The sequence below is a fragment of the Anas platyrhynchos genome, chromosome 2, assembly GCF_047663525.1.
Source record: "Anas platyrhynchos isolate ZD024472 breed Pekin duck chromosome 2, IASCAAS_PekinDuck_T2T, whole genome shotgun sequence".
In the NCBI taxonomy this organism is placed as follows: Eukaryota; Metazoa; Chordata; class Aves; order Anseriformes; family Anatidae; genus Anas; species Anas platyrhynchos.
The window spans coordinates 105201957-105228803 of NC_092588.1; the positions used below are offsets into that span (position 1 = coordinate 105201957).

Consider the following 26847-nt stretch of genomic DNA (forward strand, 5'->3'; position numbering starts at 1 on the left):
TAATGAGAAAAGAAAGAACAAACTCTTGGCTTTTGATCATAAACAGCATTTTGGAGTTAAAGTGTTGACTGTGTGAGACAGATTCCACAGTTGCATCTGTAAATGAGATTTCTTCTTCTGTGTCCTACTTACAGTGATTGTCCTCATATGGAATGCATTTGTAGTAATAGTCCCTTGCGATAATTTTGCTAAATCTATTTTTAGGAGCAAGAGATCATCACGTATACCTCATGTTGTAGTGTTTTTAGAGTCATTGTGCAGGAGTTTGTAGAAAGGCTGTGAAAGAGGAGTGTTGCTGGGGAGAAGGAAGCAGACTCTTTGTTGTGTGTGCTTTTGTTTGTTTTTGTTTTTAATTCAGTTTAATGTTCATTATGTTACCTGTTCTCTGTGGTCATGAAAAATAACTGCCCTCCATTGTGGAATCACCTATTTGTTATGTTGATAAATGATAGTTTACAAGTCAAGAGTAAGACCTGAAGCCAATGTCATAGACAAAGTACGCTTTAGAACAGGAGTGACTAATTATAATCATTTTGCTGAAATAGTTGTCTTCTCTTTTTTTTTTCTACAAATTTCAGCAGCAACACTATTCTCTGCAGAGCAGGCAGTTGAATAAATATTGTGAGGTAGGTCCTTTTCCCTGTAATTGGAACTGTGCTTCGTTGTTCCTATTCAATCAGAGCACCTGGGTACTTCCCTTTTATTCCCACTGCACTATATCTTTGTGTTCACTTCTTAATTTAAGACAACCCCTTACCTATATGCTAAGCAAGTCGTCATCACCTTGCTCCTTTGAAGACTGTGTTAAACATCCCTACCAATCCTGAAAGCAATTTCCACACAGTGCTTCATCCTTTTTGAAGTGAGCAAGCAGGAATGGAGAATGGGTGGGTGAAATGTTCAGCATAGAGTAGTGATCCGCTACTGATATAGGGTGCTTCCTACTTCATTCAGAGGGGAAAACAGACAGGAAACTGCAACTCATCATGTCACACTCATTCCCAGTGTGGTGGCTCCACAGTGTGCCATAACTCCAAGAAAGTGATAATAGTGTAATTCTGAAGGCCCTTTTAAACTGAAATGTAACTTGATCACTGTATTTAAAGGATGGTAGCATGCCCATTTTCCATTTTTCTAGTCTCTCTTTCAGTGTATTGAAATAGAGTTTTGTCATCCACAAGAATTTAGACCTGAAAAGACCAGAGTAATACCTGAAAATACCAAGACAGTTTTGTCCTCTACACAATTTTGTGATAGTGAACTTCACTCTAATTATGCATTGTGAAACAGAACTTAATTTTGTTTGTTAGAGGCTTGTTATCTAATGATTTGTCTGGGTACTTCTCAACTGTTCTTTTGTGATAAATTATGAGTAGTCGTTCTAAAATAACCTTCTGTGTGACTGTCATGGTACTGTAGATTACTCTCATAGCCCTGTTCATCTCTCTTTCCAAGCTGAACTGTAGCCTGTTTAGTCTCTTCCGGTATGAAAGTTATTTCCTACTCCTAACCTTGCTGATTTTTTAAAGAATATTGCTCTTTTGTTTTGTTTGCTTGTTTTCCCTGATAATAAGAATATTTTTATGTATATTCATGCACTGGATTTGGGATAAAGCATATAATTTTCAACAGTTAAATGCACTTGCTGCAGCACAAGCTGATATGAAAAGTTCTTGTTGTTTCTATATGAGGAATACTGGAAAAAAAAAGAAGAATTTACGCAAACCTCCCAATCCCACAAAATAGCTTTGATGTCTTTACTGGTTTGGTACTGCAGAAGTACATGTAAATATGTTTAGAAAAGAAGGCCATTTTTCAAGCAACTTGTGCAGATCATTTGTTTTATTTTCCATCCTAAAACTTTTGCATTTGCTCCTAATTAGAATGTGATGATGGGGGAAAAAATGAAGGGGAAAAAATGAAGGGGAAAAAAATCATCTTGTCATGAAATTATTCTATACTCCACTACAATGAATGAAGCAATTTTATTTCAGCCTCTAGCATTAGAAGCTGAAAAAAGGACCAAAACCCAAGTGCAAGGTCCTGTACCTGGGTCAGGGCAATCCCTAGAATGAATACAGGCTGGGTGGAGAATGGATTAAGAGCAGCTCTGAGGAGAGGGGTTTTGTTTGACAAGAAGCTGAAAATGAGCCGGCAGTGTTCACTTGCAGTCCATAAAGTCAACAGTATCCTGGGCTATTTCAAAAGAAGCATGATCAGCAGGGCGAGAGAAGTGATTGTCCCCCTCTACTCTGCTCTCCCCACTGGGAGTACTGCATTCAGTTCTGGGGCCACCAGCACAAGAAGGACATGGTTGTATTAGAGCAAGTCCAGAGGAGGGCCACAAAAATGATCAAAGGGCTGAAGCACTGCTCCTACAAAGACAGGCTGAGGGAGTTGGCGTTGTTCACCCTGGAGAAGAGAAGGCTCCAGGGAGACCTTATAGTGGCCTTCCAGTACCAAAAAGGGGTCCTACAAGAAAGCAGGAGAGGCACCATTTATCAGAGAGTACAGTGATAGGGTGAGCTTTGGTTTAAAAACAAAAAACGGTAAATTTACATTAGACATAAGAAAGAAATTCTTTACTCAGAGTGTGATGAGGCACTGGATCAGATGGCCCAAATAAGTTGTGGATGCCCCATCTCTGGAATTGTTCAAGGCCAGGCTGGATGGGGCTTTGAGAAACCTGGTCTAGTTGAAAGGTGTTTCTGCCAATGTCAGGGGGGTTAGAAAAAGGTGATCTTTATGGTCCCTTCCAACCCAAAGCACTCTATGACTCTAAACTACAGGGAGTTAGGATGCACTGGACAGACACAGGCAGTTCTGTGTTCTGCCCTCAGGGACAGAAGCATAGCACTCCAGCTAGAGTATACTAGAGTATACTCTGTTATACTTTGTTAGTATAACACCACAGTTCTTCCTAGTACTAGAACAGTGCTAGTTCTGGGAGACAGACTAGCATCTCCGTGTTGTTCTGAAGTGCTTCTGTATACATTCACAAGATCATTTGAAGCTAGCTAACTACATTCTCTTTATGCAATGCTGAATTGTGCATACAAATGTCTGTGAATGAAAGTGTGTGTTTTAAAGTGTCTGCTGCATTTTAGAGCAATATGTTTAGCATTCCATATAATAACTGGGACATCACTAAGTCACAGATCTGATCAGTAACTATTCATAGAAAATGAAACTGTGTTGAAAAAAGTACAATGAATCTCATTGCAGCATACTTTGAATTGCTGCTTAGGGCATTTTGGATTTAAATTCCCTGCTGGGTTCATATCCCCCCTTCAAAATAACTTTATCTAGATCTTCCACATTTTGTATGTTTCTACTGCCTCCTGCATCTTTGGATAAAAGTATGACACCTATAGCAACCCTCCAGTCATTTTGTCTGTTATATTTAATTTCAAACATTTAAGAAAAAAAAAAAAAGAAATAAAATACATTATGTTTGAATAAAACATGCTGTGTTGGACTTTCATTTTGGTGACAGATATCAGGTTGCTGTTTTTGTGTATATGGTTTTTCTTTTGTTTTTCTCAGATCAGTAAAGGAGATGGAAAAAAAAATATTTGCACATCTTCAGACAGAAGTAATTTCTAGGGTACCTGACAGCATGTTTATCGATGCATAATCAGGTTCTCTTTGTTTCCCACCTTTTTGTTCTCAGAATCTTGCAACTTTCTGCACAGCAGTTCAGAACAAAATATGAAATCTATCATTAAAATACAGGCCCTGTTTCCGTAACCATTCATATTGGCTCTGCACGTTACCTGTAGGTTCGTGCCCAGTGCGCCCTGTCAGTAGGAACGTAGAGTCAGAATTAAATTCCCTAGTATAAGACTACACATATAAGCAAATCTTCCTGATGCAAAAATTTGGAACATGTGTGAGCACAAAAACATGTTCTTGTTAAATTATCCAATATGCAACAGGGAGGTGATACTAGTGTTACACAAATTGCAGGGCAAGATGATATCTGGTCCTCTGTGAAAGCTAGCCAATGCAATCTCTGAAAAATGTGGGTGGATTAACTAATTTTAGCTGACAAGTGAGCCTGTACTACATTAACACTGTTGTGTTCTATGCTACGAGGAGGCTTAAAATTGATTTTTTTTTGTGTGTGTCATCAAACTACATCCTTACAAAGGGTAATCCACTTTTAAAAATCTAAAAATATTTGTCCTGTTCTAGGATGAGGGTAAAGAGAAAATAATAAGTGTTACCATTTCAGATTCTAAATGTGAAGTGCTGGGCTTCAGGCCCACTTGTACAGGCTTGTCAGCAACGCCTCTTAGCCAAATAGCAGTAGCAGTAGAGATGCAGACTCCCAGCCTCTGCTTTGTTCATTGCCTTTGGCTACTTAGATGCTTATGCAGAACTGAGTCAGACTGTTGCCTACCTTTACTTTGTTGAGTGGTAATCCTGGCCTGTCTCCCACCTTTCTCCGATGGAGGGAGTTGCAAAGACGCACAGTAGACTCTCCCACACAACAGTAAAAAGAAAAATTTGCCCAGAAGCTTTCCACTGACTAGCATCTGTTAGTCCCTACTCTTGCAGTAGTCATACACGTACCTATCCTTAATACAGCAAATAATAAAACTGAGGGCTATGCGGGCTACAAGCAAACATTCAGGTGGAAGGCTTCAACTTCAACCTGAAGGTATTATGAACAGCTTGGTACCCCTTGCAAGGCAGAATATAGCAACCAAATAAATGTGTTCCAATTTTTCAGCTCTATTGCACCTATGTTTATGCAGATTAAACCCCTCATCAGAATGCACATAGGTGCCAGAAGCTGCATTGTTTGGCATACCATTAGAATTCTTACCTAACTTTGCCCAAGTAAAAGTGAGGTTTGTAATCTAACCTTCTAATCTGTAAACAGTAATCCTTGGTAGTAATAGACACATGTGAGGGCACTTTATCCCTTCTATTCTGAACACCTTGCTGGTGAGGTTTTCCCAGGGAGTGGTTATAGAAGGACACCTAAGGTTAGGGCTACACAGCTGTATAGTAAGAGATAGACATTCCTTGCAACTAGAAAATCAGTAACACACAAGAAAAAACATACAGCTGTAAATCATACAAAGTGCATACATTTTAATTACATCTTACTTGTATTACTCCATCCACATGCCTTTAATTTGCAAAATGTAACATATGGTATCATATGAAAAACTATGAAAGCCTTTAGAAAGCCACACATAGCAGCAGGTCACATCAGTACTGTAACAATTGGGCAGATCTTTAATTCATCTCCTGAAAGCTTCCCAATGTTAGCAAGCATGTAAATTAAATCAGTTATCAGCCATTTAATTTTTCATACAGGGTACCAACTAAACAGATTTCTAAAGCCTGAAAATTTGGCATACAAACTTAGCTTTTTGCTATAAGTCTATATACTCACTTACTCAGTCTAACGGGATGAGTTAGATTGCTGTTTGTTGCAGCTTGTTTTTCCTCTTATATAGATAGACATATAGTCATGAAACTACATTAAGCTTTTACATGTTGTAATGAATGCTGGCTTACAATGAGTACAATAGACAAATGTAAATAGAGAAATTAAAAAATAAGAGTGTGTTGGGTCACCACAAATAGTTGTATCATTCTAAAAGCTATTGATACTTTGGCTGTTAGAAGTTTTGAAAGAAATACTGGGAAATTTTGAATAAGTTCTGTTTCAAACAATAGTCAATTAATGTTTTGGAGAAGTTTGGCTCTTTGTGACATTTTTTTCATTTTTTTTCCAGTTGCTCCTTGTGTTTTCCATTAGAGAGAACAGAAGATGAGAGACAAATAAGAACACACAAAACTGTAATTAAATTATTAAAATTACAGTTCCATACAATTTTCAACAGATAACATCACTAATATGATTGAAAACAATTATAGGTAATAACACTAGATATAATATATCATATATTTAGTTAAATACTAAAACAAGTATTTCAAAAGTACTTTATATGATTGATTTCTAAATATCAGTATTCATAACAGCAGTGCTGTGTGGACATTCATTCAAGGATGCACACAGAATCTTTTCAACATGTGTGCTAGATGTAATGTTTCTCCTGCTGCAGTTTCCATCCTGGGAAGGGGAGGACCAGGTGAAAGACACTAACTAAAATGAAGAATGCAGCAGAGCTCAGCTTTCTTCTCCTGCTAGAGTGAGAGGGAGAGTGATAGAGATGGGTGGCAGCATTTTCTCTGGGAAAGATGAAATGTGCCTTGCACCACCTTCAGTAGTTGTCATTCAATCTTTTCCTTATTAGCAGCCTCTGATATGGGGAAGGATGACAAGATCCATGGCTGCTTTTCTGGCCTCAGGAGGCTGTTCCTCCTTGGGTACAGCCTACTTGTACCTACAGCTAGCCTTATGTACAGTATATACTACAAATGCACTGCAGAATGGAAATACAGGAAGACATTTTCAAATCAACTAAATGTTTTATGTCTTCTAGTAGGATGGCACAGTATAAAGTAATGCAAGCTCATGAATAACTTCTGTTTTTCTTCCCTCAACAATAGAAATTCATAAGAAGCTTTAAAATGTCATTAGAAAAGTTGTTACATGTGTTTTTATTGTTTCCCATGGAATTGTTTTCACTTCTAGAACTGTATGAACTGTTTTGAAAGCTAGCTAACACTTTAACAGAAGTTTAGCATGATTTACCTATGCTACTTTTCAGATTGAAGGTGGTTTTCATCATAGACTAGTAGGTTTGCCACAGCTGTGTTGCACATTACCCCTAGTGGCACGTGCAGTTTTAAAATACTTCACAAGTTACTGTGTTACTGCTTAATCACAGATTATCTCCATGAACAGTATACTGAACAGGATTTGTGTGTTTGTGTGTGTGTTTGGTTGTTGTGGTGGTTTTTGGTTTGGTTTGTTTGTTGTTGTTCTGGCTTGTTTTGCTTTTTGATTGTTTGTTTTTGTCTTCCAAACTTCTTTTTGTAGAGTAAAGAGCTTCTCTTTGTCATATAATTTAATCTCTTTCCAAGGTTTCTGGTCCATATTACCTCCTTGATACAAACTGGTTTAGGGTTTTGCTTCTTTTCAAGCACATCTGGCTAGGAATTTCCCAGTTTGACAAGGTAATTGTGGGTTAAACCTGAGTACAATTTAGCTCCATGACTTTTGTTTCATGAGGTATACATGCATGTCTATCCCAAAAATTAATTATTACATGGTGGAACAATCCAGACATGGCTGTGGACTGGAAAGAAGAAAAACTTGTAATTGCGGAGGAAATGGCACACCAGTGGTTAGCCAGTGAAGTGCTTTCTGCTCTTCAATTTAACCTAGAAGGGAGTAGTGTCAATGAAGATGACCCTACTTGTGATGCCACCTTCCTAACATCTTCAAAAGAAAGGAACTTGGAGAAACAACAAGATTGTTGTCCCCATCATGTTCACAGTGAAAAGCTTTGTTCTGTGCAGCACTTCAGTCTCTAGCAAACATGAACTCATATGTGACTTGTTTGCAGGACTGCCTAGAAATTGCATTAGCACTGCCAAGTTCCCTTTGATCATGACATTGGCAGATGGCTTGTACTCTTGACAGTCAGTTTGAAAATCCTTCTTTATTTGAATGAGAAAAGGCTCTTTATAAAGAAATTAAAATTTGGAATTTATGTTTTTATATATATATATATATTCACATTATCTATGAATATGAATACTACATATTCATACTACCAGCACTAACATGAGGGGATAATTTTACCAAAAGATTAAACCCACTCTTCCTGACTATGCGAAATAGAAGGTAAAATGTTTTCTTTTCCTTGTAGGAAGATTTAGAATTCCATATTTGGTGGCTGGTCTGTGCCAAAACCAGTTTTATCTTCATTGATATATCCTCAAAAACCTGCTTATTAAAATCCTATTGAAGCTTGATAGATAGGATAGATAGGAACAAAGAGGTTTATTTAAGAAAAATAAGAAATTAAGAAAATAATAAAGAAAAAATTTATACAAATACTCACTTGAATTTTGGGGGGCTTTACTACCAGATATTTTCAAATCTACCACATTACTGTCTTGTCATACTCACTATAATTCTCTAAATGTTCTATGGTTGGTAGCAAGTCTTTGCTGATCCATACATCTTTTGAACAGAACAATGACAAACTAAAATAAACAAATTGTGATGAGACTTAATGCTTTATCTCATAACTCTAGTCACTCAATCCTCAAAACAAGAGCAGTGAAGTATAGTATATTTGAAATATGTGATATAAGAATATGATCCCATAATTGATGATTATTCTGTCACTGGTGATGACCCCAGACAACAGCTCACCCCAGAGGAGCTGTCAGACCCATGTCATATACAATCTAGTAACCGCAGTCCTAGCGTAGTTCTCAGAACAGACACTGTGCCTTGTGTGTAATCCAGCCAATGCAAAAGCTGACAAGAATTGGATCTGGTGGAAACTTCTTACAGTGGAGTGTTTTGATTTTCCAGTTCTCTGTAAACTTTATCTGTTTAGGCAGTGGTAGCTCCTGAAGAACAGGGGAAGCAGCCTTTACTCACAGTGAGCCTTTCTTGCTATGAAATGAAAAACTGGCACAAGCAGGTAGCCAGGAAAGAACCTCTTGCTTAGTTTACCAAAATGCTATCAAATCTTCCTACTTTTTCTCTCCTTTCCTTTCAGTGTGCACTGCAGAAAAGCAAAGAGTTTTGCTGTTTTTTTTTTTTTTTCTTTTCTTCCTCCACTCTCACCCCCTGCCTTATTTTGTTTTCCTCCATCTGCTTCTGCATTCTGCAGAAAAGAAAATCAGTGCTGAAATGAGTATCATATTTTTCCTGCAATGTTCACTGTAATGCTTATATGGAGACATTGAATTTTGCATTAGGTTTCAGAGAAAGCGAAGATTAAAGGTATGGGGTGAAACTCTAAAGATCATTGATATGTCGATGCTGGTCACATATTCATTGCCGGTTTATACTGTGTATTAATCCTTACTGTTATATTTCTAGAGAATTCTGATTTAACAGATATGAAGGCAACCAGGAAAATAGATTATTCTTTCTAGACTTCTTGTTTCATTGCTTGTCCTCGTAGTCCTTCTCCGCTCTCATTCCTGTTTAAAAATGATGCATGGAGCTGATCTAAAGGTTACCCTACTAGCAGTTTTCCAGCCCATTCTAACATCACACTTGCCTTCGTAGAGTATCACCTCATAAAGACTTCATAGACATTCAATGGTCAGTGGTATCTGGGGCTTTTTCACTTGCAGAGGTTTCCAAATCATCCTATCTCATGTGTTTTTGTGGATTGTGCTGTTGATGTTTACTCATTTTTCTCATTCTACTTCTCATATGCTGTCCTGTACCTTCAAATAGGTGTATGGTATATAATGATACCATACACCTTTATATACGTTATATACTCTCCAGCCCAGTACTTCTACAGTCGATGCTGCCCATTGCTCTCTATTTTAGCCAAGATTTCACTCTCCCTTATTTCCTTCAGTAAGCATTACACTCTCCATTTTATTATTGTAAATAATCATCTTCCATGTATCAATGCCTTATTAAACATTATGCTGATGATATATTCTGCCTTTCTTTTGTTTAAACAATAACAAATAGGTTAACCATAGCCATCTTGCATTGTATGATCATGTACCATAATAGTATGCTGCTAGCCATCCTCTTACCATTTCAAAATTAGTGCACTAGACTGCGATTTTACGGAAGGTCTTTTTTGTTTATGGTTGTAACAAGGATTTACTGATAAATAGATATTTTCAAGTAATCTCACGAATGTTCTGAAACATTGCCACCTTGTGGCTTCCAAAAAATCACCATCTTTAACAGTGCTTTTTTTCATACTTAGTTGGAAGACAAAGCAGTCCATTTCTCAAAGTATAGTTTAATTTAAAATAATGTATGAAGGAAATATATTGCCTTCATTTTCCGGCTTACAGGTAGTATAAAAGAATCTCAGTAGTATTACACAAAGTCATTTTTCAGTGCACTAGGCTTCTTTTCCCTCTCATTTTTTTTCCCTTGCAGTTTCTGTAAGGAAACTGTAAAATGAATGTACAGTTTAATATAGGTATAACAGAGACCATAAACACACTCAGCAGTATCTTTTAAAATTATGCAAGAGTAATTTATCAAGGTATAATTAGGTAGTGGGTGGTAATGTTTAAGATGTACTTTGTAGAACCTGATGACAAAGTAGAAACCAAATCTCAAGATTACATACACGAGCTGACTTTGAAACAGTCTCTAGAACACTTTTTATGAGTGCCTGAAGCTTGTCTTCTCCAGAAAAATGAACAAATAAATAAATATGGTGGCACTTCCCATTTAAGAATTGTAATAATAGAAGATCTTTTGTTGGCTGCATAATCTAGTAGATTGGATTTCATTTTTGTGTTATAAAAATCCTTTTAAGTGTAGATGATCAAAATGGTTCTTTTTTATGTGAGCTTCTTTTCCTGTTTGCCATTGTAACTGGACAGTCACTATATAAAAAAAAAAGAATAAAAAACCATGTCAGTCAGAAAGCAAAGGTGCTAAACATATTTTGTTACATCTTTTTATTTTTGTTTTTGTTTTTGCTTGTTTTTAAAGTCCTTATGAAAATGTAGAAAGCAACAGGCCATGGGTATGCAGTCTTTCCTAAGTAATATGGGTTAGCACCTGGGGACAGGGATGTGAGGATGGACCATCAAGAGCTACTGCATTCCCCAGCACAAGCTTGGAAACCACTGAGTCCTATTTTGAGTAATCTCTCTTCCAAGCCAGATATTGGGCCTAAATTCCCTGGTGGGTGAAGGCAGCAGGATCAGCAGTTTGACTGTAAGCAGAAGTTCAGAAGAAACATGACGAAGTTCAACAAGGCCAAGTGCCGGGTCCTGCACCTGGGGCGCAATAACCCCAAGCAGAGCTACAGGCTGGGAGATGAGTGGTTGGAGAGCTGCCAGGCAGAGAAGGACCTGGGAGTGATGGTGGACAGTCGGCTGAATATGAGCCAGCAGTGTGCTCAGGTGGCCAAGAAGGCCAACGGCATCCTGGCTTGTATCAGAACCAGTGTGACCAGCAGGGCTAGGGAGGTGATCGTCCCCATGTACTCGGCTCTGGTGAGGCCGCACCTCGAGTACTGTGTTCAGTTTTGGGCCCCTCGCTACAAGAAGGACATGGAGGTGCTTGAACGGGTCCAGAGAAGGGCGACGAAGCTGGTGAGGGGCCTGGAGAACAAGTCCTACGAGGAGCAGCTGAGGGAGCTGGGTTTGTTCAGCCTGGAGAAGAGGAGGCTCAGGGGCGACCTTATTGCTCTCTACAGATACCTAAAAGGAGGCTGTAGTGAGGTGGGGGTTGGCCTGTTCTCCCGTGTGCCTGGTGACAGGACGAGGGGGAATGGGCTTAAGTTGCGCCAGGGGAGTTTTAGGTTAGATGTTAGGAAGAACTTCTTTACTGAAAGGGTTGTGAGGCACTGGAACAGGCTGCCCTGTTCCAGTGGTGGTGGAGTCACCATCCCTGGAAGTCTTTAAAAGACGTTTAGATGTAGAGCTTAGGGATATGGTTTAGTGGGGACTGTTAGCGTTAGGTCAGAGGTTGGACTCGATGATCTTGAGGTCTCTTCCAACCTAGAAATTCTGTGATTCTGTGATTCTGTGAAGATGGCCCGACTTGCATCCATTACAGGCCCATTCTCATGGGGTTGCAAGACATAATGAGCAAAAAATTTCTTCATGGCCCCTCAGCAGGTCCAGACTGTAACTTAGTTCTCAGAATGAATTCTACTAGACATGCATATACAGTAACATGAGTGAACAGGGCTCTTGCAAGCAATGAGGTTCAACAAACCAAAGAAACACAAGAAGCCACAGCTTTGAGACAATACTCCACTTCCTCTGGTTGCTTTTCTCCTGTATCTCAGAAACAATGGAGACTACTGTTTCCTTCGATGAAGTAATTTAAACTGACTTTAAGGAAGATTTCCTTTTTGTTTTCTATTTATCTCATGTGATAATCTACAAGAAAAATAATTCAGCATGGAAAAGCCCAGCAAGTACATCTAGTTCATGGGCCACCCAACTACACAGCAGGCAATGGGGAAGAGAGGAGAAGATGCTGGCTGTAAACATTAAGGCATTTTACTGTACTGAAGCCTCTTTTTCTGATGAAGGGAGAATGGGTTTGTAAATGATTTACAGCTTTCTAAAGGATTTTGAAAAATCTATCAGTCATTTCCCATACAGATGTCAAAATAAATAATTTTGTGCAATAGGAAAGGAGTGTGGTATTAGGCCGGATAGTATTGCTGGGGAAGCTGAATAAAATGATTATAAATACAGATGAAATTTTCAAAACAACATTAAGTCAAAAGTGTTTGGAAGAAAGAGTAAAATAAGAATGGTGATGGTTTTCAAAATAGGTGGGATGTTCTTCATTTGGAGAAAGGGGAAATAAATGTATTAAGAACACATGTTGGGGGCTCCAGTAAAAGTAGAGCCAGAGTGTGGGTGGGAGAAATCATCCAGGACAGTGACAGGGATGAGAGAGGGAACTGTGCTGAGAGGCATGCCTTGGCTTCTCTGTATTGGAGAAAGTTGAAGAAAGTGTTGGGACAGAATAGAGCCTGCAGATGATGGAAACTGTTCCTTCAGCATTCTCCCTGCTGTCTGCTTGCTTGTTTACACTTGTCCTCTCAGGGAAGAGAAATCACAGGAATGCAGTACTGCAGTATACAGCCTGCCCTCCTTTCCTCTTTCCCTCCCTCCCTCTGTCCCTCTCGCCTTCTCTCCTTTATAAAGGGCTTTTAAACAACTCCAAACTTGTGTGGGGTTTGCCGCTCCAGCTGGATGCATATGTCTGTGGGGCCTGATAGGATTCATCCCAGGATGCTCAAAAAGCTGGCTGATGCAAGACCTCTCTCAATTAATTTTCAACAGGCTTGGGTACCTGGAGAGGTCCCAGTTGACTGGAAACTGGCAAATATTGTTCCAATTTCTGAGAAGGGCAAGAAGGAAGACCTTAATAATTATAGGCACTTCAATCTCACTTCAGAGCCTGATAAAATTATGGAGAAGATTATTCTGGGAGTTACTAAAAAACACCTGAAGGACAACATAGTCATTGGTCACAGCCAACATGGGTTCATGATGGGAAGGTCTTGTTTAATAAACTTAATTTCCTTTTATAATAAGGTTACTTACCTACTTGACCAAGGGAAGCCAGTTGATAAGATTTTTGGGAGGGGATTTCAGCAAGGCTCTTGATATTGTTTCTCACAGTTTCTTACAGTATCTGTCTGGACAAAATGTCCAGCATACTACTAGTTAAAAACATAATATGATGGGTGAACAATTGGCTGACGAGTTGGACACAAACAGTTGTAGTAAATGGGGTTGCATCAGGTTGGCAGCCCATCACTTGTGGCATTTTGCAAGTCCCCACATTAGGGCCATTTCTCCTTAATGTTTTAATAAGTGGTTTGGATGCAGGACTTGAATGTAAGTTTGCAGATGACATTAAATTAGGAGGAGCTGTTGAATGCCCTGATGGTAGAGAGGCCTAGCAAATTAGAGGGCTGGGTGCTCACCTATCATATGAAGTTCAACAAGAGCAAGTGTAGGATTCTGTATCTGACATGAGGCAATCCTGGATTTATGTACCAGCTCAAGGAGAAGAGGCTAGAGAACAGCCCCATGGAAAGGGATCTGGGGGTTCTGGTTGATGGAAAATTGTATATGACTCAACAGTGTTCCCTGGCAGTCAAAAAGGTCAACTGTATCCTGGGTTGCATCAAGCACACCACTGCTAGCTGATTGAAGGGGGTGATTGCCCCACACTGCTCTGCACTGGTGCAGCTTCACCTCAAGTGCAGTTTTGTATGCCACCATATAAGAAGGATATAAAACTATTACAGAGTATCCAAAGGAGGGCTGCTAAGATGGTGAAGTGTCTAGAGGGGAAGGCATTTAAGGAGTGGATCACTTGATTTGATTAATCACTTGAGTAAGGAGGTCACTTGATTTGTTCTGATTAGAAAAGAAGAGACTAAGGGTGCTGATCTCTTCTCTCTCATGACCAGCAATAGGGGAACAGTGTGAAACTGAATCAGGAGAGGTTCAGATTGGATATTAGAAAAAGGTTCTTCATCAAGATGGTCACTGGGCACTGGAACAAGCTGCCCAGGGAACTGGTCACAGCACCAACCAGAGTTCAAGAAGCATTTGACAATGCTCTCAGATGTATAGTTTGATTTTTGTGTGGTCCTGTGTGTAGCCATGAGTGGGACTCAGTGATCTTTGTGGGTGTCTTCTAACTCAGGATATTCTTTACTTGTTGAATTGTGCCAAGGTGTCACTGAACAATTCCTGATTGGCTTAGTATGTACATTTTGACTTGACTTGAAGTCAAAGGAATGGATTTATTCCTTCTTATTTTCAACAGTTCTTCATTGCTGTGGAAGAATGAAATCTGGATATTTTTAAAGTTGTGTTCTATTCAAGTTTAACTGTCTTCATTAGTGGTGCAGAAATCCTCATTAATAGGAATAGGACAATTGACAGAGGCAGACCAGTTTGGCATTACAAATCCCAGGCTACATCTGACAGTTTAAAATAAAATTGTAATGAAAGACACTGTGAATGAAGGGGATGTAGGTCCTAATCTGTTAGTTTCTTTTCTTAGTGGGATTTCTGCAGGGAATGCAAAATCATTTTCAGACAATTACAATCTCATAAAAAATTATTATTATTATTATTTTTTATCATGTGATTTCACCTTAGATCATATTAATGCTGAGTGAAGATTTATAGCAGGAAGAGAGAGTACAAATTCCTAAGACAGCAGATGTTATTCACAGTGTTAAGATTTAATTTTCTGATTAGAAACTAGCTGCTAAAAGCTTAAACTGTGTCGTAGATCAGTGAGAAAGATGAAAATGTGGATACATTTTTCTCTCTACTAGCCCCTGTATTTTGTAATATGCCACATGTTGAGGCTTCCCCAATACAACTTCAGTTGTTACTAAAAAGAAGTTCTGCCACATGAGTGTTGGTTTATTCTAGTCAATGCTGTTGCTAATTGATTAGTGATCCCTGTCTGACTCTTGCTTTTTCTTTTTTTTTTTTTTTTTTCTGTCACCACCCATCTCCGTCAGAGGTGACAGCCACCCAGGCATGAATGTCACTACAAGTGTAACTGGCCTTGCTTCAGTACTGTCACTTGTTCCATTCAATTCACTATGCAGCCATGCACATCTAGTTTTCCTTTTGGTCTGATGTTCAGATCATTTTTTCAATCAGATCAGCCATATGGGAGCAAATGAAAAATCAGTCAATGATGGTAGGACCTACTGAATAGAGATCCAGATGAGAACCATTTCCCAAGCCTTCCAACAGCAGTATTTGGTATTCACAAAGCCAGTTTTACATTTCCAAACCTCTGAGATGTAATCATCCCTTATGATGACCTGGAAGACAATACCACTTTGCTTGACAGATGAGATATTGCCCAAAATAAAAGAGGCTTTTTTTTTTTTTTTTTTTTTTTAATAAAGTTAGATGCTGTCTTTCATTTGTATTCAGTGCTCTGATACCTTTTAATGTGAGTTTGTTTCTTATCTTTTCCCATCTGTTCTGCAGTGACTATTCTTTAGAGCCACACTGCTGATTCCTTTCTTGGCCTGAAAGGACAGCTCAGCTATGGCTGAGTCTTTCCTTGCTTGTTGAGTTTGAGGCTGCTATATTAAAATAACATTGAAATTGTAGTAATTTACCATTTCTTACCAAGATCTATTGCTAAGGCTATTTGGTTAACTTGAAATTCACAAATATTTAATTTCACCATATTCTGCAATATTCATGGTATATAAGTGAAAATAATAGGAAATAGGCTTAATTAACAATCTCTAGCCTCAAGTCCATATGCATTGCCACAAATACAGGAAGGATCATTAGTCTAAAATAAGAACTGTGGCAGTTCTGCAAAGTTTATCTTATCTCTTAGTGACATAAATAACCAATTCGTCATATTTCAGATGAAACTGTAAAATTAAAAACCCTTTGTGTGTTATTTGGAGTTTCTGTCTGGTAAAATGTGTGCATGTGAGCAATACAGCATATTTGCCCATGCAGATACCCTCTTCTGAGTGTTGATTATTGCTCCTTACTTCATGTGATTCAAATAACAGGATGATGCAGTTCAAACAAGTTCTGCACTTACGTGATGTGATATCTCACAGTTGCCATTCCTGTGGCTCCTGTTATATATACAGTTATATGAATTCCTTCAGTGTGTTTCCAGAACTGAAACTATCAGGCCTGATGCATAGACTTGTAACTACTCACTGGAAAAACAAAACAAACCAAAACCAAAACAAAACAAACAAAAACAGATCTATTGCATTTTGAATTGTGTTTTCTGTGTGAAAAGAAAAATTCAACAGGTATCTAAATACACTTTACAACACCTAAGAACACCTGCTGCAGGTTCTACAGGTCCCTGAATACGGGCCAGAATATTTGGAATAACTACATAGGCATTTATAGTCAATACTGATGAGATCCAAAATATTAGAGGTCCTTTCTATGCAGGTCAGTGACACATGCTAAAATATCTATGTGGATATAGCAAGCAGAGATGTGTTTTAATAGGGGTTTGCACCAATGTGTTCTGTTAACAAGATGGCCGGAACAGACATTGCCAGACTCAATAAGATGCCATTAAAACTGCGCCTTTATTATGGTTATGCTGATTCATACTGTGTGGATAGTTCTGTCATCCATTCTCTCTGCTTAATAACCAGCTGTCATAGTACTTGTAATATAACATTTTTATTAGATTCAGAAGTAGGACACACAAATGATCCTGGAAATTCTTTCTCAGATAGATAAAAGCTACTAGAGATAAAGAAAGTTGCTACTATTAACATTGCGATGTTAATGAAAATTTTGGAAAATTATCAGTTTTTGCTGTCTCTTCCATTTCTGTGTAGCTTGTTTGTCTACTGATTTATTTATTTTGTGCAGAATATTTAAAAAGAATGCACAGTCTGCAGAAGTCTGAAAAAAATGGTTTATACTATTTATTTAGAGAAGGTTCTCAGGAAGCAGACTCAAGTAGGAATAAGTTGTCTAGTTTCCTAGTTTAAAAAAAGTTTAATAATAGACAATATACTATAGCACAAAACTGATGTTATTTACATTTTTTTCAGGAACGTCTCTTGATGAGTCTTTTGCCCAGGAATGTTGCAATGGAAATGAAGGAAGATTTCTTGAAGCCTCCTGAAAGGATTTTCCACAAGATTTACATTCAAAGGCATGACAATGTTAGGTAGGATTGATATCGTACATTAAATAATTTAAAGCAGAGAATGCTTAGTAAATATACATGCAGTTGTGATTAGGTCTTGGAACATAATAAACGATCAGTATAGTAAAGATTTGTCATTTATGGGAGAATGGGGCTGCTAGGAAGACACAGTAGTCTCAGGAGTAAATGATGACTTAATAAATGGCTTTCAATAGTAATGCTGGGAGGCAGGAAACTTTTAAAGTGAGTAGTCATTCTTTTTGTACCATCTTTCATTTTGAGTGAATAGAATTATTTAATTTGCATGGTAACAATAACACATTTGCATTTATTTTCCTGATAGTAAGGAAGGACTACATTTAGTACTATAGTTTTTCTGAGTAACACCATGGAAAGTGTGAGGTAAACTCAAGAAAATACATGTTTGTCCCCATTAAACAAGCATTCATCTTCAGAAGATGTTATTGACTGAGGCCCAATTTGACTTCTTGTTCAGTAACAGACTACCGTGCAAGTGGCCTCATTCATGCTGGTTGTTGTCAAAGTGCATTCTCATTTTCTATTCTCTTTGCCACTCAAAACAAATTCCCTAAAGGATTTGTCTGAATGGTGTTGTTTTATGATAATTCCTCTAGTTACATTTTCTCCAAGTGCTTCCACACTAAAAACAGTTTCAAAGAGGTACCATCCTAGCTCTAAGCAAGGTGCATCTCCAATAGAAGATATCATAGAACTGTCTTCTCTTAAGATTTTCACTGTCTGCTCATGTGGCAAAGGCGTAAACTCCATCTCACCTATCCAGAAGCAGTTTCCTCTTCTTGGGGTTTAGCCCATCTGCCATTGAGCTGACTGTAATATTTGCAAAGACCACTTCTAGTGACTAAGATGCTGCCACTAAAATTATCTATGTCAGAGAATCAAAGATTACTGTAAAGGGATTATGTAGAAGACTCACAAATCAGGTTGGATTTGTAAACTGTAAACAAAGCATTATTGAATTTATTCATTAAAAACACATTTCTTTCCAGTGATTAAATCTTATGTTATGTTAATCATCATCGCTACATACAAAAAAACTTGGTCTTTAACCACCAACTTAAAATTAGCTGTAAGTGTACAATACCCCAGAGATGATGCTGCACAGTTGGCATAGTTGGTTATGGGCTTCAGTAGTTCTCAGTTGCCAAAGTCAAGGTTGTCAGGCTTGTGAATTCAAGACCAGAAAATGAGCTGTCTTTTCATCTATTTTTCCTTGTTTATGACTCATGCTTTCATACCACTGTCACCCCACCAACACTGTTTGTCTCTTTTTCTATTTCTTGCCAATCTTTTTTCTTTGGTTTGCAGTGGCCTGCTTATTTGCAGTCACTTGTGCTAATCTTGTGTGCTCTCTGCTAAGTTTTTGTTGCTCGGGTGCCTCCTACTGTCTTTGTTTGTCTCTTTGGTAATCAGATTGCTCATATACCTATAAAAAACTGTGTCTGGTTATGCCATCACAGTGTTACAAAATATGTTCATCCTACCGTTTGTTGCATTTATATTCAGGCTTAATGCAAGCCAATGTTGTCCTGGTGAGTACATTTATAATTTACATGCATAATAGGTCTTTACTTTGACTACAGTGTGGATAGTCTTCTTGAACTCCATTATTTTGCAACTGAACTGCTTAATTATAATACTTCTGAGTTCTCTGTTGTGCTGAAGTCTTTTTAAAAACATAAACTCAGGAGTTATCCTTTTCTGCATGACACGGTATTTCACATAACCTGTAAGGATGTTGTGGCTCACATATTGCTTCTATGTAGAGTTCATCAAAGACTTTGAACTTGAATACGTCCTCTGGGGAGGTGAATTCATTCTCTGGCATTAGAAAGATATTTTTGAGGTAAATGGAGAAAAAGTGATATGGTCTCATTTTAATGTGAAAGATCCTTGGGGAAGAGACCTGAAAACAGGAAATCTCATCAAGTATACAGTAAGAAACTATATAACTTATGCTCTTAATGCAACTATCGCATTCAGAAAAAAGATAAGAGGGGGAATACTGCCCTAGTAAATACTTAGCAAGCTGTTGCTAGCAGGTCCCAATATACCGTTGTTACATACGGAGTGGTGACTCGTGTCGAGAAAATGGTTGGTATTAATAAAGAAGGGGGAGATGTGGGAGTGTGGCCATGGGGGTTGGAAAGCCCCGTGGTTGATGATAACATCAGACTCTTAACGATGAGGCCATCAGGAATGTAAAAGAGTTTAGAGGGAACAAAGAAGGGTGATTCAAGAGACTCCATGCAGTCTCAGGTTTCTTGTTCTCCAGCCCTTAAGGCATGGAAATTTCTGGGTGTTTGCCGTTGCTGTTATTTGCAAAGTTGTATGACCAATGAAAAGTTGTTTTTGAAAAGGACTTCTGTGGGGAGAAGGGTATAAGAGAGGAGCCTGCCCTCAAGATAAAAAAAAAAAAAAAGGCAACACGATGTGATGAAGTTATGTCATCAGTAAAGAAGCAGAAAGAAGGAATGAAAAGGAACAGGCTAGCAGAACAGAGACCAGGACGGGAACAGGCACACTGATTGCCTCATGGAGATAGGTTCGGCCAAACTCAGCAAACTGCTCAAAGAAGCTCGTACAGAAAGTCACTGGAAATAGGCACACCGGAGCTGGAAAGAAGCTCAAGCCGAGAGAAGTGGACCCGTGCACACAGCTGCCCCTCGCTGGCAAGCAGCTGCGCATTATGGGGAATGGAAACAAAGACTGTCCTGGTAACCTTACAGCTTATTCTCCTTATTAACAATCAGGCAGTTCATGATCCTGAAATATGGGACCAAACTGAGGTCAAGGTGTGGGACTATGCAACTAAAAACGACAAGGTTGCAGTGGGATTGCTCGGCACCTGGCGAGCAATTTCTGAGGCCTTAAAGAGACGAGGGGTGGTTTGCCAGACAGTGAGGGAGCTGCAGGCTCCTTTACTGATCCGACTGCTACGCCATGGGCCCCTCTGCTGCTACAGCCATCGAAGTCTTTTGCTGTTACGCCCCCTGTTGACCTGGACGTGCCTTTTGACCTCTATTGACCTTGTAAAGGAGATGGATATGCTTTTCTTCGATCTGGAAAGAACGGGATACGTAAGGCGTGAAGGCTGAGTTGCTTGACAACTTAAAGCAAGACATATTGTTCAAAAGGAATGGAAAATGGAGACTGTTAAGTCACGGAACTTAAAAGATTGTTTGTTACCTTTTGTGGTTGCATAGGCATACTCGGGTTTAGTATGTAAAAGCAATGTTCTGTATATTTAGAATGTTTGATGTTTGTGTGTGCATGTTGGTGGAGTGTAGACTCCCTGCACACCCAGCGCTGTTTACTTGCTTTTTATACTTTTTATAAATATTCTTTTATAGATATTACTAAATTCAGAGTGAGTTGTATCGTCATTTATAACACCAGTTTCACCCTTAGAGATGTGTGACTCTGCAGATTTAAACAAGGAAGGGGAACTCTCTGCACATTTCACCCTGACACCAGCGTATAGGACAGTCCTACCCTTCAGGAAGTGCAACTGGGTGTCAGTGCCAATAATGAGATGTGGACCTTACCTTTTTAAGGAGATGGAAGCAACTTTTCTTCTTAGTAGTGGCAGTTCAGTCCTGTACTGGGCACATCTAAGACACCATACCTGTATTCTCATAACTTGCCCTTTTCATACCAGGCATTCTATATTTCTAAATTCCTGGAGTTTCAAACCCCAAGGCTAGGCAGTGGAAAAGAGAAGATATGCTGTATATTTATGCTTCTTTATTGCAACCCTTTTTTTTTTCCTGGCAAATATCTGAGATTGTCAGAGCGTCATCTTCTAGAATGGATAGACTGAAGGATATAGGCATGAAATGAGTAAACTGCATGATTTTTCCACTCAGCGTATTAAAAAGGAGAAGGAGGAGGAGGAGGAGGAGGAGGAGGAGAAAGGGAAGGAAAAAAGGAAAAGGAAAAAGAGGAAGAGGAAGAAGAAGAGGAGAAAGGAACCATGACCAACAAAAACTATTTACATGAAAAACAATAATGAGAATTCATCTAATGTTTTATTTTTCTTTCTTCAGTAGAAGCATTAAAATCCTTTATCAGTTCAAGATTTCTATGTAGAGAGGGAGCCTTACTTACTTTATATTTCCATTTGAGATGGTTCTAAGGTAATCAGTGAACACAGCCCATAAAAAAGCACTAGATGTATGGCTCTACATGTATGTATGGATGACAGTGTCATCAAAAGAACTTGGAAGGGCCATAGGAACAGCAGTAGTTTGTGGGAAAATTTCTTTTCTTCTCTAAATCACTCACATTTAGATAATGAAAAATACCTGCTGGGGAAGATATGTATCAACTCATAACCTGAGGAATGTCTTGTTACTGAAAGTGCCAGAAGTGAAGAGGGTGAAACCTTGAACCCTCCATGTTCCTCCAGTTTCAGTGCTTAAACTTTCATAATTTAGTTCTAATACAAGCAGATTCTTGTTTGCACTATGTTCACACTTACTGCTTGAGCTTTGCAGAAAGAAATACTGATGGCCCACTATCTAAAATGTCATTTGTCCACTTGAGATACTTATTTTCTTACAGTGCAATTGTTTATTTTTCTTCCAGATTTTTCATTTTTAAAATAATTGTTCCAATATTAGAATTTTGTTTAAATGAACTCCTGATCACTTTCACTTGTATATTTTCTCTTCCTGACATTTGGTTTCTCATATGTGGTAGTTTTGTCATGTTTTTCTTGTAAATTAAGTACAACATACAGAAAATACTTTTTTTTTTTTTTCATTCTCTCACAATCCATTAACTTTGGAAGAGCATGGAAGCTCTCTGTTCAGCAGCTGTTTCATGTCAAAAGAGAAAGATCAGTAGGCCCAAATTTACATCTGGAAGCAAGACAGTGGTACAATAAAAAGTTTTTGTTCATATCAATGTGTTTGTGTGTGCGCAGAAAGGAACAAGAAATATTTCCCAGATAAGATAATCCCCCATGTTCACTTTTTAAAGGGTAGTGCTTAAATCAGAAACTATATATCTATGGAACCCTCCCAAAGAAGAGGTCACGAAGAACTGTCATAATCTGGTGTAAATCAGTCCTTTCCCAACACATTCTTCACTGTACATACATCTCTGCTTCTACATTTTGTGTGGAATACCTGAACATTATTCAATAATCTTGAAGATGTGATGTTTTTCTGTCAGCCAAAGAAGAAGAAGTGAGGCATTTGTTACCTTGTAATGTTTTTGGACAGAATTGTTATACAGTAGGAAATTAATGCATATTCTTTAAATGGCAAAAAAAAAAAAAAAAAAGAAAAAAAGAAAAAAATATATAATGTAAAACGACACATAAATACACTTTCAGAATTATAGTGTGAACCACATGAGAACATTAGATTCAAGCCTTAGGGTGGAAAATAATCACAATCAAAATAACTTCTGATTCTCATAAGAAAAAACAAAAACAAACAAACAAACAAAAAGTAGTTCATATGCAGTTAAAGAGACATTTCAGCATAGCACAAGAACTATCTTACAGGGGTAACCCAAGCCAAGGTCACCATGAAGGATGTGAGGACCATATGTCAGCTTACATGTGAAGATATTCCCCAACATACCTGCTCTTCTGTGATACTCAGGAGTGTGGTTTGGAACATAAAAGATACATTTCTTCCTTAAAATCAGGTATAGTAAGTTAGGGTTTATATTTTCTTTTAAAAGAAAGAAACAAAGTGAACATTGATCTGTTACTGATTTCTTGGGCCTTTGGTACAGCAATTTAACCCAAGTTTTACAAGTGAGAAATAGAACTGGCTCAGTGTAACAAGAGAATAATTTCAGGCAATGCACTGTTTCAAAGCTACCAATAAAATTATTTCTTGAATCTATTTAGATGTGGTTGTGACCCAGTTTGAGGCCAGAGACAGTCTGCAGCTACTTACATGCAAATATTTCTGATCTGTGCTGTATTCTAGAAAGCATCAAAACACAGATTTTTTTTTTTTAATTTGAATTACCCATTCCAATGCTAAAAAGCTGTGATCATGAAGACTATAGACAGGGTTTATATATATATATCTATAAGTGAACTTTATATAAGTTCACTGTGAAGACTTACAAGCTGTATATATATATGTATATATAATGTATAATACACATACATATATAATATATATAATTATTATAATATATATTATATATATGTGTGTATGTATTATACATTATATATATTATATTCTATTATATATATATTATTATATATATATAATATATATTATATATATATACACAGCTTGAAAGGCTTCACAGTGAACTTTTTTACATAAAACCAAATCCCCTTCCCCCTTTCTTCTTTTTTTTAGCTTTAATAAACCTTTGTGTTGTTGTGCTTTTTTTTTTTTTGAGATCACTTGTTTCTTAATCATTGCAGTGAGTTACAGATAACATTTTCTAATAATTTTCACTTATGATTGATTAAAAAAAAAAAAAAAAGGAAAAAAATCCTACAGATGCCTTTTTGATGCAGCATGTGCCATTAAAATATCACTCTTACTTTAACCTGTACTCTAATCAAATAAAAAACACACGCAGAAAATAAAAGCAAACCATCAGAAAAACCCAAACCATATCACTTCTCCCTCTTTTGCTGAGTTCATACAAGTGGCTCTGGTGAAGCCAGCAGGACTGTTCAAGCAAAAAAGGCACATTAAAGAGCACTATTAACAGTGAACATTTACTACCTACAAGCTCTTAAATCTATTCTGGAACTTGACAGGATTTCTTTTTTGGCACATGCCATAAGGAGACACAGAAAAATATTGTTCCATTAACATTCTCAGTGGGAAAGTGGCTTAAATCTCTTACACCAAGCAACAGGCTTTCAGCGTTCCATTTTAACAAGGTGCAGCATCTTCTCAGAGTGCTGCGGTAGGGCTGCCGTGTCACTATGCTGGCTACACATGCTCATGGAGCTCAGGGGAGCAGATGAGAGAAAGCAGGAACACAGAAGGTTCTAGTGGAATTACTCAGTGCTTATCAACACAGAGATGCTCCAGATATGTCACAGAGCATGAGACAATGCTGTGAACAAGCTCAGCTCCTTGTATGTGTTAGAGAGATGAGAAATGACTGAATGTTCATAGTGATTCTTTAATTCCTGAAGTTGCTTACAGCAGTGTTGCCTTGCTTTTATTCAGGTTTTCTATATAAGAAGCAGTTAGAAATTAATAGTTCTGGGGGAAGGGAGAGTTGTTTATCAAATCAGATTCACCAGGAAACTTTTTTAAAAAGTCCTTAGGATACCTCTACTAAAAATTTGGACTAAAAAAATAGCTAGTAAAAACCTAAAAACTTCTAGTAAAAAACGAGCAGTTAAACAAAACAAAACAAAGCAAAACAAAACATAACACTATTTTTCAGTGATTACAAATCTTTTCCACAAATTACACAAAAAGATACAGGTATCTATCATCTAGGCTTTGTTGTGGTATTGCATAGGATTTGTAGTTTTATGGTAAATTTATGTGGGTATTAGGGATTATGAGCGTTGTCTGTGTGTCTACTAGAAACTGTTCATAAGTCAATGTAGATTCAACCACTGTACATAGTACTTGGAGAGGCAATATATCTTTTCAGAAAGGTGAGTTTCATTAAGAAGGAAATATTTTAAGATCAGAAGGAAAGAGGCGAATCATAGCATCTACATGTATAGTGGTGGGAAATGAGACAAACTCTTGAAGAACTTTGTTTGCAAAGTTGGTAACTGGAAGAAACCATTTATCTATAAAAAATATTAGTGAAAAATCTGGTATCTTCCCATTAGAAAAAAAAAAAAAAAAGCTAATTTTCCTATCAAATGTTACAAAGATAGCCAGTGCTTTCATTGGTGAGTATTCAGGCTCTATCTATCAATGCATTAAAAAAATGTTAAAACTAAGATATAGGAAGAAAAAAAAAAAAAAGTAATTTTAGGCTCATTTTACAAAGCACAGTCAAGATGGGTGGAAAGTTTCAGGAAACAGCCACAAAAAATCTACAGTCAAAACTACAAATGCTTCAAGAACAAAGGAAATACTCACCCAATTCCAGCTGTACCAACAAGTGGTAGTTAAGAGCAGAAGGTGTTAATGGAATGATGAGGGTTTTAAGTCATTGAAAGGGTAGCCACAGCTGTTACTTTGAGATAGACAACCAGTAATAAAAGTATGCCTTGCATCTCAACTAAAAACATCAGAAGAAAATATTTTAAACTTCTCTCCTACTGCTTCTGTCTTGCACTTTAGTAGTACTCAGTATATGCTCCTCAGATCTTTTGTAAACAAGCAGTGTTAGGATTAAGCAAACCTCCCACCTGGAACAGCACTGCTCCTTCAACACATCAGCATCACACAGACATTAAAATCAAGAGCAGGGAAAAAGTTTGAGAAAGCACTGCTCAAAAATTATTTCACCTATAAGATTTAAGTAGAATTTATGATACTAATAACTCATCTGTCTAAAATCCTAAACAATTTAAGATTTTACTGGAATAGCCAATCTTCCTGATCCTTTGAATTTAGTGGTAAAAACTTGGCATGACAGAAAACTACAGGACAAATAATAAACACCTGGAATATGGGATTGCAGAGGTTTTGGTATAGTCCACAAGCAAAAGAGAATGATAGCTCCTCAGAGTCCACTCTCTCGGATGTGGGATGGAAGAATAAGAGTATTACTTAGCCCCTGGGTAATGAGGCAACACCAGACTTAGCACTATAATAACTATTTAGCTTTACTAACCATTGAAGTTACACCACTTGTAAAGGAGAACTGCAGTTGACTCACGTGCAGGCTACCTCATTGGACAATAAGAAGTAACTTTTATCTGTTGTTTTCACTTTCTTTCCACTTTCATTTCTCTTCTTTCTTTAATAGTCACAGTTTAATTGATATTGTTTTGCTGATTTTTCACCAGAGTGTCCTAATGCCATTGTTAAGTTTTCTGTGGAATTAAGGCAGGGAGAGTCATATCCCTGAATGGTTGTTAAGAGAAGTGATAGTTAACATGTAGCTTCTCGTTTCTTGGTTCTATATATGTTAACACTTTTTAAAAACAAACAAACAAACAAACCAATTGTTTGGCAATCACTATGGAGCATCTCTTTGTATTAGCATAACATTATATGGATTCTTATATGCATAAATAAGGTAGACATAGGAACACAGATTGGCTCTGTAAAACCCCTGCTCAACCACTGTCTGTTTCCTACTACCTCTGCTGAAAAATGAGGGTAGATCATGTGTATTTCTGCTTACATTAAAAAAAAAAAAAATGCAGCAGTTGCTATGGTTGTAATATTTCATGGCAGAATTTGTTCTAAAAAAGGGCAGGGCATTTACTTACGGTCTTCCCTCCACTGTGCCTTGTCCAGACAGGAATTATATTTTGTATTTTTAAATAATATTATATTAAAGCAGTGATACACACACACACACACACACAAAAAAAGCATATTTTGAAAATCTTATGCCAAAAATGTTTAACAGTAATC

At 37.7% G+C, this 26847-nt stretch overlaps 1 protein-coding gene across 1 annotated transcript in view; it reads left to right on the plus strand.

Moving 5' to 3' along the window:
• The window catches only part of ADCY1 (adenylate cyclase 1), a 163668-nt gene that overhangs the window by 45583 nt on the left and 91238 nt on the right, over nucleotides 1-26847 (plus strand). The window contains exon 3 of the mRNA XM_021268899.4: nucleotides 17202-17320. Within this exon, the coding sequence (XP_021124574.2) occupies nucleotides 17202-17320 (119 nt within the window). The remainder of the gene's footprint in view (nucleotides 1-17201; nucleotides 17321-26847) is intronic.